The 15,877-nt window shown below is 39.1% G+C and overlaps 1 protein-coding gene across 1 annotated transcript; it reads right to left on the bottom strand.

Moving 5' to 3' along the window:
* Nucleotides 1-233: 233 nt before the first annotated feature.
* Nucleotides 234-14,533, bottom strand: LOC135476399 (uncharacterized). The gene is made up of 8 exons (XM_064756406.1): nucleotides 14,527-14,533; nucleotides 13,884-14,031; nucleotides 12,186-12,319; nucleotides 9,376-9,475; nucleotides 6,823-6,947; nucleotides 6,072-6,174; nucleotides 5,478-5,623; nucleotides 234-440 (listed from the first exon to the last, which is right to left on the bottom strand). The coding sequence occupies exons 1-8, from the start codon at nucleotides 14,531-14,533 to the stop codon at nucleotides 379-381; spliced, it is 825 nt and encodes a 274-aa protein (XP_064612476.1). The 3' UTR covers nucleotides 234-378.
* Nucleotides 14,534-15,877: the final 1,344 nt, after the last annotated feature.

The following is a 15,877-nucleotide window of genomic DNA, read 5'->3' as shown; positions in this document are numbered from 1 at the left end:
GGTGGCGTTTTCATCGAACAAGTAAAGAGCCAAATCAAAGAACTTTAGCAGATTTAAATCTTTGAACTAACGAAGTAGTCTTTTTCGATCTCATCCTCGATGTTACTAGAAAATCGTTAATTATCGTTGAACAGTCGTTTGGAGTTCAAAGGATTAAATCTGTTTCCTTTGATACAGATATGGGAAGAACAAAGCTATTTCTCGTTTTGCTATAGCAATAACTGTTGCACTCTTTATTTTTAACACTGTTATTCAAACTGCATAGAATTGGTGGAATTCCTACGATTGGCCAACGGCCGAATTGGCCGGAATGTATTGCTCGCACCCACACGATTAGATAAGAGAATATACGCAGTTACGTCCCCTTCTGATCCTACTTTATCTCGTGTAGATGGCGCCACATATAACCACCAGGAATGACATAAGGATTCTGCTCAAACCTGAAAATATAAATGACACTGGATGTACATTTTCAATCGTAAACTGTTTGACTCGTACTCTTGCACGAAACCATCTTGTCATAAAGTACACGCAATTACCATGACAACCAGCACCCTAGGCATTACGTCACTGTGGCAGCCACGTACTTGTAACGTTCATAGTCTTACATGTAAATGCAACCGGATTCTATTTCACAAAGTTTGATAAAAATTAGGATGTGGATTTGACCAGACATTTGATGAAATAATGAGCACTTTTTAAAACATAGGTGACTTTATCTTTTGGACATTAAAGCGCAGAGATGGTGTGACCAGAGGATTATAAAATTCATTAAAAGTATAAAAGTCCATGTTTACAGTGGACTGAATGAATCAAGAAGGAGTCATAGAAAAATTTTCAACAAAACTGGAAGCCAGTTATTCTAACACAAAACTCCACCGAATGAAATTACAATACACAATAAAAGTAGACAACAAGGTATACAGCGCAACAACACCAAATCACAACGACGAATGATAATCCAATTTATTGTATAATAAAATTATAATTGTTCTTTAATAATAAAAATGAAAATAATATATCATATCATAATATATTTAAAACAAAGAAAAAAAAAAAAACAATAACAAGAACAAGACAGAGGAAGAACACAGGCAGCACAATAGAAATGTCAGCCACGTTTGATACAAAACAAGATACGAAATATATTTATTGAGGTACATATATTTTATAGGGAATTTCAATGCTTCTTATTCCCAAACATAGGCACATAAATGCACCCAAGGTCAAAGGTCAATATGAGGGGTATAAATGATGATAATATGCAACTTATCGCGCGTGCTACTTTTGTTAATATTTAGACTGCAACTAATTCACTTATTCTAGAACCGCATAGTATTTGTTTGTATGATTGGTGATTAGTCACTTTAAAAACTTTTCGGTCATTTCAGGACAGTGCCCAAATGCCGACATAAAATGCTGCCTCAATGGAATACCATGTCATATACCGTATACTATAGTGTGTCAACCTTTATGGCTTAAAACTACTAACACTGGTTTTTTTTTAACTGATAATGTTTATCCACGCTAAGAAAGATGTTTAAGCACAAAATACACGTCAGTATGTTATAGAGAATCACATCTAAGAAGGTATGTACAATGCAAGACTTTGGCAATGTTAAGAATGGCCTGAGGGAGACATCAAAGAATAATGAAGGAAAAGCTAATGTCCGGTACATGCAAAACATTGCATACTTGCATACATATCAAAAGTGCAATTCATAAAATGCTGAGCAAAGCAACTGAGTAAAAGGAAAGTGAAAATGAAATATCAAACCATGGGGAAAGAAATGATAAAATTGTTCTCTATTCGACACGAATATTGAGAGTGCTGTATAGAAAAGTGTTTACTTGTTCTATCGCCTTCTCCCTTTGAAGGTTGGGCTATGATGATGACTTCTGTTGATATAAGTTCTGCAAAAGGGGTGCATAATATTGTATAAAAAAATTAACATTGGAGGACGAAATACACGAAGATTGTCTCGACTCTTGACCACATAACGCAAATATTACGTCACAATTTTAATAGTGATTCAGTCGTGTGGGTCTACTGACCATTATTTCACGAAATTACACACACGAAAAAGAAATGTTGGTGGTTTAATTATAACTATTGTAAGGAAAAACTACAATAAATATTTATTTTTTTGAAAGAAGTGGGGAAAAATCAGTTGTTAACAACGGAATATTAACTATCCAAGATTTGTAGGCTCAAAGTTATTTCCCTTAGTTATTGATATTTTTGGAGTGCTGTCCCTTTAGCCGTTACGTTTACCTTTCTACCCGTTATATATTCCATATACAATGCAGAATCCGTTAATAAATCTATTTCCTAAGAATTTACATAAGCATATCTTGGAAATTGAAAACCGAAAAAAAAAAGATTCGAGATAAAAATGTAGTAACACTGAAAAATAACTGCAATCAAATATAATATATATAACACTGATAAGGGATTATAATCAAATGTAATATAATACATGTAGCACTAATAAAGGATTACAATCAAATGTAATACATGTAACACTGATAAAGGATTGGAATCAAATGTAATATAATATATGTAGTACTGATAGAGGATTACAATCAAATGTAGCAATGAAGCGGAGACCCACACCATACGAACACAGTCCCAGCACGTGTTGTTGGTGTCTTCCAACATTAATTTTCAAAGATTAAAAAAACATTGTATTCTTAATCTATCGTTTTTACAGTAACAAAGCTACATCTACAATTAAACGAACGTTCTACAAGCAGAAAAAGTGTGAACTTTCATTATAAGTTGTTTCATTGCCTCGGCACAACGTCCCCGTACCTAAACATCCCCGTGTGACTTCAACAATATATTGTTGCATCCTTGCATCACAGCATTACACGTGGCTGGTATTCCCGCGTCACAGCATTGCACGTGGCTAGTATTCCCGCGTCACAGCATTACACGTGGCTAGTATTCCCGCGTCACAGCATTACACGTGGCTAGTATTCCCGCGTCACAGCATTACACCTGGCTAGTATTCCCGCGTCACAGCAATACAGTTTACCAGTATCCCCGCACCACAGCGTTACATTTGACCAGTATTCCCGCGTTACAACATAAAAGCTAACCATTATTCCCTGGTCACAGAATTACTCCTGACCAGTATTCTTGAGCCACAGTATTACAGTTGACAAGTATACCCGCGTCACACTATTACAGTTGACCAGTATTCCAGCCCCACAACATCACAGTTAACTAGTATTTCCAGCATTACACTTGACCAGTATTCTCGCGCCACTGTATTATAGTTGACCAGTATTCCCGCTCTACGGCATTACAGTTGACCAGTATTCGCTCCCCACAGCATTACACTTGGCCAGTGTCCTTGCGTCACAGCATTAGACGTGACCAGTATCCTCGCGCCACAGCATTAGACGTGACCAGTATCCTCGCGCCACAGCATCACAGTTGACCAGTATTCCCCAGTGACATCATTTAACTTGACCACTATTCCCGCGTCACAGCATTACAGTTGACCAGTATTACTGCGTCACAGCGTTACTCTGGAGCAGTATTCCCGCGTCACAGCATTACATTTAACAAATATTCCCGCGTCACTGCAATGCAGTTGACCAAAATTTCCGCTTCACAGCATGACAGTTCACAAGTATTCTCGCCCGCAGCATTACACTTGACCAGTATTCCCACGTCACAGCATTACATTTCACCAGTATTCCTATGTCACAACATTAAACTTGAACACTGTTCCCGCGTCAGAGCATTACACTTGACCAGTATTCCCGCATCACAGCATTACAGTTGACCAGTATTTCCGTGTCGCAACATTACACTTGACCAGTATTCCCGCGTCGCAGCATTGCACTTGACTGGTATTCCCACGTCACAGCATTACAGATGACCAGTATTCCTGCGTCACAGCATTACTCTTGAGTAGTATTCTTGCGCCACATCATTACAGCTGACCACTGTTCCCGCGTTACTGGATTGCAGTTGACCACAGTTTCCGCGTTACAGCATTACAGTTCACAAGTATTCTCTCCCATACCATTACATTTCACCAGTATTTCTATGTTATAGCATTAAACTTGAACACTATTCCTCCGTCACAGTATTACTCTTGAGCAGTATTCCCGCGTCACAGCATTACAGCTGACCAGTATTCCCGCGTCGCAGCATTACACTTGACCTGTATCCCGCGTCGGAGCATTACACTTGACATGTATTCCCGCCTCGCAGCATTACACCAGTATTCTCGCGTTACATCACTACTCTTGAGGAATATTCCCGCGTCACAGAATTACACTTGATCAGATTTCCATCGTCAAGGTATTACAGTTAACCCGTATTTCCGTGTTACAGCATCACAGTTAACTGGTATTTCCGCACCACAGCATTACAGGTGACCAGTATTGCCGCGCTACAAAATTCCAGTTGACCACTATTCCCGCGTCACAGCATTACAGTTGACCAGTAATACTGCGTCACAGCGTTACTCTGGAGCAGTATTCCCGCGTCACAGCATTACATTTAACAAATATTCCAGCGTCACTGCAATGCAGTTGACCAAAATTTCCGCTTCACAGCATGACAGTTCACAAGTATTCTCGCCCGCAGCGTTACACTTGACCAGTATTCTCACCCCACAGAAATACAGTTGACCAGTATTCCCATGCTACAAATTTCCGGTTGACCAGTATCCTCGCGCCACAGAATTACAATTAACTAGTATTCCCGCCCCACAACATCACAGTTAACTGGTATTCCCACCCACAGCATTACAGTTAACCAGTATTCCCGTGTTACAAAATTACAGTTGATCAATATTCGCACGTCACCTCATTACATTTGACTACTATTCCCGCCCCACAGCAATACAGCTGACCAGTATTCCTGCGTCACAACATTACACTTGACCAGTATTACCGTATCACAGCATTACAGTTGGCCAGCATTCCCGCATCACAGCATTACTCTTGACCAGCATTTCCGCATCCCAGAATTACTATTGACCAGCATTCCCTCACCACAGCATTACATTTCAACAGTATTCCTGAGTCACAGCTTTGCAGTTCTCCAATCACAGCGTTGGAGTTCACAAATGAAATACACCATGCAATCTGTATGACACAATACATACATTGCCGTACACAAATTTTGTTACGTCACAAAAGTGCAGTACGCAAATACTGTAGCCTCAGAGTGAGAAGTTAACCCCGAGAGTTTCCAAAGGTTGTCTATTTCAACATGACACGTTAGCGACTCACGCCAGTCTTTGTGCCCTGGAAATGGTTTTACTCTTACCACACTTCCAGTTGCGGTACCCTTTAAACTTAATTGAACAAAAGTGTACCTTAAAAAAGCGGACATTCCTCAAAATGCCTGAAGTCATAAACAAAACTGACGCTCTAGCTCATTCTCACAGTTACCACAGTCACGTTTTTCTTTTGTAGAAGAAACACGACAAGTATGATATCCTTACCTGTTGTTGTAGCTCCACATATTTGTCTCTGTTCGTAAACATATGAAGAAAAGTTGTAATTTACTCTGGTGAATAACTCCTCCAGGTTTATACACCTTTCCATTCCTTCTGCTCTACGTAAACAGTCCATTAAACCAAAGTAATACCTGCAACAAAACATTCAAATTATTTTATTATGTTTGATGTTTGGTATAGTTATAAGCTATAAAGTTCCAAACTTTTACCGAAGTTTAAAATCATATTTTAATGTTCATATCAAATTACAAAGAAATATGGGAAAATATCTTACACAAGCATTATGGATAAAGGAGTTAATATATTTAGCTACATGCAGCTATATATAGCTATATGTATAAACACGTGTTATTTTATACATTCCACGCATCATGCCAATAACATATAAATTAAAACACAAGAATTTAAGAAGCCTCCATTATAGAATACAACAGACTACAGAAAGGAGAGTTAACGAGAGCAGTGACGATTGTATGTAGCTGACTAGTGGTCAGACATAATAGGGTGAAATCCTGCTTCACATATGTTTATCTCTGTTACCGCATTATTGTTCATGTAAATGTTTACATAGAGACTCACCGACATCTTAGTAATTGATTCCCCCACCGTGGGGCCCTCTCTATGTCATACGTGGCCGTACAGTTCCTGGCCTTGTTCATCACGCGGTCAATGTCATTACAGCCTGAAAAACAAGAACGACGACGATGGCAATCATGCTGACAATAGTAATGACCATAATATTAATTTATTTATGTATCTTATATTATTTTATTTTTCTTTAACGCCATACATGTATACTCAGAGATTTTATAGGTGGAAGAAACCTCAAGGTAACCCACCGACCTTTTGCACCAACTTTTCCACATGTGACGCACTTATATGAACATAATAGCCTTTTATTGCACGACAAGTGATCTTCCACGAAAGTTAGGCCGCCACACCTGCCACGTGAGAAACATCATCGATCGCTTATTGTTACCAAAGCCTCGCAGGCAGTGAGAGAGAGGAGACGTGGGTTGGGTGTGTGTGGGTGAGGAATCTATACAACCTTTGTCTAAGGTCAGGTAAGAACCACTATCCACTAAGTCATGACCGCCTCCCTAATGACGACAGTAAGAACGATACCTACAATAAAGGCAACAACCACGGCAGCAGCAATACTTACGACAACAGTCACAGCAAAAATGACCTTATTAATGACATTGTCAACAATTATAAAATCACCTTCTAAAGCAAACTTTGACTTAATTCAAAAAGACCATAATGAATTCATACCTGAACAATATTGCCATCTACGTGTAAAACTCAACAGGCTATTCTTACATCCTACCTTTTTCGCAGACCTGTCTCATACCATCGATGTTTGGGGGCAGCAGTTCGGTGAGAAACCTTGTCATGGAGAAGGAACAACCCATCTCCATCCGTCGAGCGCAGTGCATAGAACTGGATAACGATCTGAAGACAGAGACGTTATAGTAATTATGGTAAGTCAACCGAAGGAAGAAGTAACAGTATGTTACAAAACTCGACTGTAAGGGTTTCAACAGCCTGGGAGCTATCCTAAAGAGGGCAGGTTTATGGGTGGCGGAAAAGGGAGTGAAAAGCGATGTCTGAAGTAAGGCCCTGGTACATGTAGAGTCGCAGCGAGCCAGACTTTGACATTCAGAGACATGAGACCCCATACAGTGAAAGAAGAAAAACATGAAGTAAAAGTGAGGGAAAACAACTGAAAGCTTTATGGGGAACTACTTTGACCTAGGCCTGCTTCGTTACTATACGTTATTTACTGAATTTGTTGTAGTTAAAATGCTTATATTCTAAAGTAGCCATTACGGTCTATACTAACAATGTTGGATGCCACTGGTGTGACATCCATGTTTTCTTCCTTTGTTATCACATTTCACACCAAAAGTGGTCTAGAAACACCACCTTACAATTCAAACATTTGAATACAAAAAATAAATAAATAAATAGCCAAAACGAAAATAGCAAAAAAGTTAGCTTCAGATATATATATTTTACCTGCCTATATAGATTTTATGCTTAACAAACCTAAATTTTAGGTTTTCTTTTCTCACAAAATATTGTATGAATTTGATTGAGTTTTTGCCAAATTCTGAACCAGAAATAAAAGACGAAGACTGAGATCAACCTTGTGAAGTCTTCATTTATTGCTAAATATAGCGTCGATAAGATGTATTCATGTACATTTGTCCCACTGATGCATACAGCTGTCACCTGTATAACCCATCAACAAAAACTCAAAAAAACCAAAAATGATTGTCTCCTCTATCTCTCTGTATAGTAGGAATCTCCTCTATCTCTCTTGTAGAAATGTTCGGTTTCCATTGGCTAATTCCACTGATTTCCCTAGCCTGACTTTGGTCAACCTGTTATTGTTGTGATACTGGAAGTGTATAGATGTTCATTACGTGTGTTCTAATAGTCTCCTTAAGACGATAAATACATTTGTCGAAATATTGAAAGTTGGCTGCAATGCCAACTCTCAGATTATTTTGTAGTTCCCATACTTTTGGATTATGCTGTGCTTATTGATGGATAAACAGCAGTCATCGTGTTTTTCAATTACTTGGAGACTATGAAATTTTGCAGTATACAAAATATTAAAAAAAAAGAAAGCAAAGTCGTAGTACGAGAAACGGTAAGTTTAATTTTAAATTAAGATCCGGAAAAACTACAAACATGGCTGTTAGAATTACAGATAGCCTACTGTGGCAAATAAAGCTAACAAATCAGGATGATGTCACCAGACACGCGCACCCTAAATTTCTTTTCTTGTACAACGCCTAGAACACTCTTTACTGACAGTTATAGACTGAATTCTGTTATTGGTATATCAAATTACAAATGGGTATACATGCATAAGCACTTTATGTGTTGATTTTAAGCCAATGTTCATCAATGCAACTATAGCCCTTCTTTCCACTCAAAGCTAGCGCTAATATAAACAGCATGGAAGGACTGGTCACCTGAGCTGTGATGTCAACACTCAACGGCGAACATAGAGTCTGCTGGAAGCCATATGTATAAAATAATCATTATTTGGGAGGTACAGGGCCTACAGTGCAGGCGTCGCTTAATGCAATTTATTGAATTTTCACTTAGTTCTGAAAACATAACCAATCCGGTCAGCAAATTTGTCACTTGGCCTCCCGACAATGGTCTAAACGAGGTTTATTTGTTATGTGATAGAACCTGATTGCCGTTTTATTTGCAGACGTATTTGCCAGTCAACACGACATTGATTTTCGGCATTAATTAACGGAAAACGGCTCTGAGGCAATATTGATAGAAAATCCGGATTTTGGCCAGCGTAGGAAAAGGACTGTTTTACGGAAATACATGCAAACCCATGCATTCTGTCTATTTTCATGTTCTTTATTTTGGGAAGCGTGCACCCTTACTCATAGATGTGTAAACTTGCCTTAGGTGAGAAAACCTAGGTGGCCAGGAAATCCTTGTTTTGCGACAAATGTCGTTTATTCGCCAAGCCTTCCGATACAGGGCTAGATTCTGGCTATCAGTCGCATTTACCCCATGGGAGCTTGTTGTTCACCCATACAAACATTCGAAATAAAACCTGTAATCTGGTGTTTGGGACTGAGTTACAGCACTTCACATTAACAATGTCGTAAAGGCAGGTAAAACAATCGGCTACACGCCTTAGGTTCCAAAATAGTCTTACTTGTTAAAAGTGAATCATGTCCTAAAAACAAAAGAAAAAAGCAGCAGCAAAGAACAGTACTGTACCAAACACTCAGAACCGATTACGACTCGGAGCACATAAGGTCTGTACAGTGCCAAATCAGACTGCATGGTACTACATGGTCTTAGCTTGGGATATATCTACTACGTGTCTTACCTGCAGAAGGAGTTGAAATGTCCCCTATCGGCATCCTCAAACTGTATCCCGTGGGCACATAATGAGGCGTTCCGGATCCTCTCCGGGTATCCTGGGCATACTGGGAGAGAAGAAATAGATTATGGGGTAAATACATAATTAACAAAATGCCTGAATGTATCCATCCCCGGGTAACCTGGGCATACTGGTAGGCGTTCCGGATCCTCTCCGGGTATCCTGGGCATACTGGTCAGGAAGAAATAGATTATGGGATAAATATATAATGAACAGAATGCCTGAATGTATCCTGTGGGCACAAAGTGAGGCGTTTCGGATCCTGGGCACACTGGTCAAGAAGGAAACAAGCTGGCGGACTTATCAAACAAATATATAATTAACAGAATGTCTGGCAAGCTTTATACTGATGGACTCTTTTTTTTAATGATTTATAAAAGATACAGAATGTCGTGATTCAAAGGATTGTAATTAGCCCCAAAATTAATAGTAATATTTCCATATTTATTATGCATTGTGTGTTAAATACAGAGTCTTCTCAAAGTATATCGGTATTTAATTGTTTAATATGTCATTCACAGAATAAAACAATCAACGAATCAATCAAGAACGATTAATTCAACCAACCAATCGACGAGATCATAGTGTAAGTTGTAAGCTGACCAATTGGTTAACAGATTGAGCTATTGGCTGCTGGAAAGGTTACTTCACGTATTAAATCGCTGATTAGTTAATATGATGGTACTGGTCATTTGATGTCTTTACTGACTGTCTAACTTGTCCGTCAATCAACTGAAGACAAATAAATCCTGTTGGACCCACTGACAAGAGCATTGGGGGACTCGTAAAACTCTTCCCGTCTGTGTCAAGACGGTCCAAAGCTGTGAACTCATTTTTCCTTTCTTTTATTACGTCTCAATTATCAGTGTATGTGTGCTCATGAAGCATATATGAAGTACACACGCACTGCAACGTCACAAGAAACAATGCAGTCTGCTGTCATTTGGGTCATCTGTGTACCTCGTCCTCGAGTTTCCCCATTAGCTGTGAGTTAATTAGCCTAACTTCCGGACGAAATACTGACGATTGTTTGACTGATTTATTGCTTCACTGTTTGACTGATTTATTGCTTAATTATTGTACTGATTTATTGCTTAATTGTTTGAGTGATTTATTGCTTGATTGTTTGAGTGATTTATTCCTTGATTGTTTGATTGATTTATTGCTTGATTGTTTGAGTGATTTATTCCTTGATTGTTTGAGTGATTGATATACTAACTAACGAAAGGCCTTTTGGTCATTGAAAGAAACTTGGCACCAGGTGACGTAAAAGCTTGTTAGCAGTACATCACACCGCTAATCCGTATTTGCATAAATAAAGAGACATTTCCCAACCAGAGCCCCCCCCCCCCCCACCCTCCCAATTTTTATATTATTAACCATACTAATAAAACAAGAACTGAATATAAATGAAATACCTCTTTAAGCAGAGCGAATTTTTACGAGTGTTTCTTTACGGCTATATATATTCGGAGTTAAAAATTTTTGCTTTTCTTGAAAGAAAACCAGGTTTGTTTCCCAGTTGACTCGTCTATCACCGTTCTTGGGAAATAAGAGTGTGGATAGCGGAGGTGTGAAGTCTTCTTAAGACCGACCGATCGTGCCAAGGGAAGAAAAATTCGTGTGTTGTAAATTTTCAGCCCTCACTCCCCATGTACATCGGCTGCTTTTGTCAAATTCCGGACACTGAATAAAGCTTTCTACACACGAGAAGCGTTTACATTAAGCGCAACATCCGTCAAAACAAGTAAGGGTTACGTGAGAATCTTGGGCTGGGCCGGCCTCGCCGGACAGACCTCTTAATAGGGCACACGCTCAGCATTGCCAAAAGTCGTTGACGTATATTGTACACAGGCACCTTGCACCGACGGGGCTATACTGTATAAACAAATCTAAACCCTGTTTAAAAATAAACTTGAAGACGCTGGCAAACAGGTATGGGAGAAAAACAGTAAAGTGTTCAAAAACCGGTTTGTTGCATTTTTTCATTAAGGTTCAAATTGGTGGTTCATCCCGCGAAAATCGCACTAATACGCAAAAGTACACAGAATGCAAACATTGTCAAGTGGAAACACAATTGTATGTTTGTTGTTGTCTTTTGCGTAATCCGCAGCACAGCTGCGCTCTTAACAGTACATTCAGCCACTGGCGTATATCGGGGAACTAATAAACATCAGTACCCACTTGGGACAAAGTTGAAAACATCAATATCACATCCTAATTTAGAGGCAGGGATCTATCTGGATGAAATTAATTATAAAATCAACCGTTTTAACCGACTGTAATATTGACTTTTACTTATGCATTTATTTCATTGGTCCACTTCACGCTGGCTTCCCCTCCACTCGTACATGGCAAGGTCTGCAGCAACCTGCGGCTGCTTGTGGGTTTCCTCCGGGCTCTGCCCGGTTTTCTCTCACCACAATACTAGCCGCCGTCGTATAAGTGAAGTATTCTTGAGTAAAACGTAAAAAAAAGATTTATGAAATCTAGGTGGCCGAAGTAAACCACCGACCTTTACCAGGTATCTGAAAAATATCCTAACTTAAAGCCAAAGCGCAATTAACGAGAAGTGGATTCGAACACGCAACCTCTTTGATCAAGGGCCCATTGGTAATTGCAGCGAGCAACACAAAACCATGCACGAGATGCAGCCTCAATCACCTCATCCGTTTAAGATAATTTTCAAAGCTGTATAACCTGATTTGAACAGATATGAACAAAAAATTGTAACGTGACTTATTGATTGGGCGCACCTGTCTCGCACAACGCTTGGATGTCTCTGTGAAGTTCCTCCCACTGTTGCCCGGCAACCCAGGGCTGTGTCCAATCACACGTCTGCGTGGCTTCCAAGACGCATTCCGTCAGTCGGTTACCTTTGATTGTTCCTCTGTAAATAGAGACATTGGATACGACTGCCAACTGATATTAAGCAAATGTATATGTGAGTGGAGTGTTAGACATATCAAACAGCCTGAAAAGTATGTGTATTTATAATTTGCTTGGGGTTTAACGTCGAACTTAACAGCAGCTCATGCCGCCAAAGTACTGCCGTCACTGAAGTATCATGCTGAAGTCACCAGACATGACACTCCACCCAGTGACATGATGCTGACACCAGGGAAAACAAGTCCCGCTTACTTGCTTTAACTTATCAGTGCTGAGCGCCAAGCGAGTCAGCAAGAAGTATCACTTTTGGTCTTTTGGACTTTATTGAAGAGATTTCCTCGCGATGGTCGATACATCAACCGAAAACTACGACTTGTCTCGGAAATATTTTCCTTCTGTTTCATCATAGGACCGAGTCCGTCGTGGTTATGGCAGATATTTCTTTGATTATAAAGCAGGCCTATTAGTTAAATGTACTTTCTTCGACGTGATAAACAACTAATCAAGTTATCAAGCAATACAACCACCTTTCAAAAAGACACTGTAAACGGAGGATTTTTTGTTATAACAAAACATTTATTAGCAGGAAAAGAAACGGCACCTGTGTTTCATTTGAACTACTTTGGCACAATTTCTTGTCACTCTAAGACATGTTTGATATCGCTGGGATTCACACAAAATGGTTAGGCGGTGTCAATTTATTTCAGCCTAATCCTGTATTAACTGTATTGGCATTTATGACCTTCACTTAATATGGATATTTAATCAGATAATATTTTATCCAAACGTTAATAGGCAAACAGTTTCTTTGAACATGGTTCCAAACATTTGAAGGCAAAAATAAACAACTTTGGTCCACTGTACGGGGCTTCAGTTTCTGTAAAAATTGCTCCATGAATTTACAAGACATTGTGTTCTTACAAAATATCAGAATTAGGTATGAACTAAATACATTCGATGTGCTTTGCAGAAATTATGTATCTCAAGCTCGATAAAAAGTGAAGCATTAGAAAAGTGTAAAGCATGACAGAAAAGTAAGTTATGAGATCAAAGTAAAGCATGACAAAAAAAGAAAATATGACAGAAAGGTAAGTTACAAGATAAAAGTAAAGCATGAAAAAAAGAGTATAGCATGCCAGAAAAGTAAGGCGTGGGAAAAAAGTAAAGCATGACTAAGGAGTAAAGTATGGCAGAAAAGTAAGGAATGAGAAAAAAGTAAATTATGTACTGGATTTGCCAACGAGAGGATAGTTACTCAAAAATAAATAAATGAATATATAAATAAATAAATAAAGAGTTGCTTGAGTATCAGCAGACTGATGGATGTTCAACGCCTTCTCACTGTAGAATATTTCAATTTTACGACGGCATGGACGGCGGTAGAGCAAGGGAAACCGGAGTGGCCGGAGTAACACATATTTACGTGTAAGATGTATATATTTATTTAAGACATATCGGGATAATGAAACAATATAAACATAATGAAATTCTACATTTCTTTTCACACAGTCTGTTCAACAATCTGAATACCAACAAATCATTCCCGGCAACATGTTTTTACTCACAGACAGAGAATCTCAAGTTGATCGACGTCTTGTCGGGGCTGCTGACTGATCACAGAATCGTACTGCGCCTGCAGGCGCGCAATACATTCCTCCGCGCGGGGAATGTCACAGCCAAAACTGGTCTGCGCCTCTGCCAACTCACCCACAACTGAAACCAGAGGGAAAAGAAGAACTGATATCAAGTTTGCCTGTTTCTTTATTTGCTTAAGCAAATCAGTTTTCTTACGTCGGAGTCTCACTATATAACAATTAAGTTCCCGTATACCATCACATTTAATTATAGTGCTGCATCACTGTAATACCAAACTACCGGCACTATGGACAGCACCCCACTATATCCATAGTACACTGTTATTCTGCTGCCCCTTCTGCTGTGAAGCTAGGAAGTACACGTCAAACCTTATTTATTTACTCATGGATTCGAACATGGTCTGATAATCGTAGCGAGCCAGGACTGAACCCGGTGTCCGCATACGATGATGACGCTCTTACCATATACGTGACACATTCAGACAACCGAAACGAGACTGATGCATTTCATATTATTAGATAACAGAGAAATAATCGACGATAAAGGATTGTTTACGGCGAAGGTTATGCTATATGGACATATAGGCCTATGTACTCTCAACCGCCCACTAACAAGTCATGTTCTCGGTTGCTTTTTTATACTGCCGCTGGACAGAGTTTAACTTTCCCATGATACATCTATCATTTTGGTTTCACATTTCTAGTTAATTTCTAGTGGCAGTAGCTAAAATTAATATATAGTGTTTTTTTCACCGCTGGTGTGGAAATTGATTGAGAGAATTACTGCATTCGATTATACGTTCCACCACAGGCATTTTGGTGTAGTTGTTACGACTAGTTCGTCATATGGTGAATTATTACTAATTGATAAAAGAGCGTCTGTATGTATGTTTTGGCAACTGACAAGCTTAGCAATATAACTAGATAACACTCTGAAATCGCTTATTTGGGACCAATTTTCTTCGCGTCGACACTTCCTCTCCGCCACGTTTTTTTTACACCCAGTCGCTTCACAACATCACGCTTTTTGTCAAACACGACTCAAAAAGAATAATTACTCAGCGCTTGGCTTCACGAGCAATTAATAAAGAGCACGCTGACTGGACATAAGTCTCTTATTTCATGTGACATCTCAACTTCAATTCGTGTAACCAAGCGTAAATTCGATAATAACCCAACAAACGAGAGAATCACATTTATTTGTTAGCCCGGAAAATGAATATCCACTTAGTACGTCAAATGGAACGACATCTCATCAAAACACATCAAAGGCTGCGTCACAGGGCAAAATTCAACGCCATATACTTCCTGACATGCGCGCTAGGATGTTGGCCATTTTGACCTAGTTATTTCTCATCGATTTTTTATGCATATGGCTTCCGTTAATACCATAATATACTTATAGGCTTGTTAAAATCGATATAGGTGGTATTTTGTGGCCAGAGCACTTTTCGCCTTGAAGGCATATTTTGACATCTCTAACATTCTTAATTAACGGCCGGATAGTCAATGTTGGGTAGGCCTACAAATTATGGAGATAGCAATCTGGCCCTATTCAAACGAAGACACTAAAGCCAAACGAACTTTAATTCTGACCAAAAGAGTAAGAATGAAATCATTAACCTGCCAAACGTATGACAACGGACTCAGTGGTTCTCCATTTCCATACGTGTGTAATCTTCAAGTCGAACATTTGCATGAAACCAGCCATTCAATATAGATATAACTACATTATCACAAGGCAAACTTCCATACCAATATCATTAGCAACAAATTCCTCAAAAACAGAAACATATGTAAACTTAACTCCGTTATAAACTCGTTGCGCACTCTTTATCATTGTATAGGACAGCCTTAAGACTACTGCATTTATTTCATCATTGCATGTACTGAACTTACGAGCAGCTTCAACACAACTCCATGGCCTACAAACGGGTTCAAAGGAAAGTTGCATGGCTTCCATA

This window comes from Liolophura sinensis, chromosome 10 (assembly GCF_032854445.1).
Source record: "Liolophura sinensis isolate JHLJ2023 chromosome 10, CUHK_Ljap_v2, whole genome shotgun sequence".
In the NCBI taxonomy this organism is placed as follows: domain Eukaryota; kingdom Metazoa; phylum Mollusca; class Polyplacophora; order Chitonida; family Chitonidae; genus Liolophura; species Liolophura sinensis.
This window is presented reverse-complemented; position numbering and strand designations above follow the sequence as displayed.

Excerpts from the sequence above, each read along its gene's own strand:
- LOC135476399 (XM_064756406.1), bottom strand. Across the intron at positions 12,320-13,883 it reads CAACTTGAGATTCTCTGTCT|AGGAACAATCAAAGGTAACC; the intron begins GTGAGTAAAAAC and ends CTCTATTTACAG. Across the intron at positions 6,948-9,375 it reads CATTTCAACTCCTTCTGCAG|ATCGTTATCCAGTTCTATGC; the intron begins GTAAGACACGTA and ends CTCTGTCTTCAG.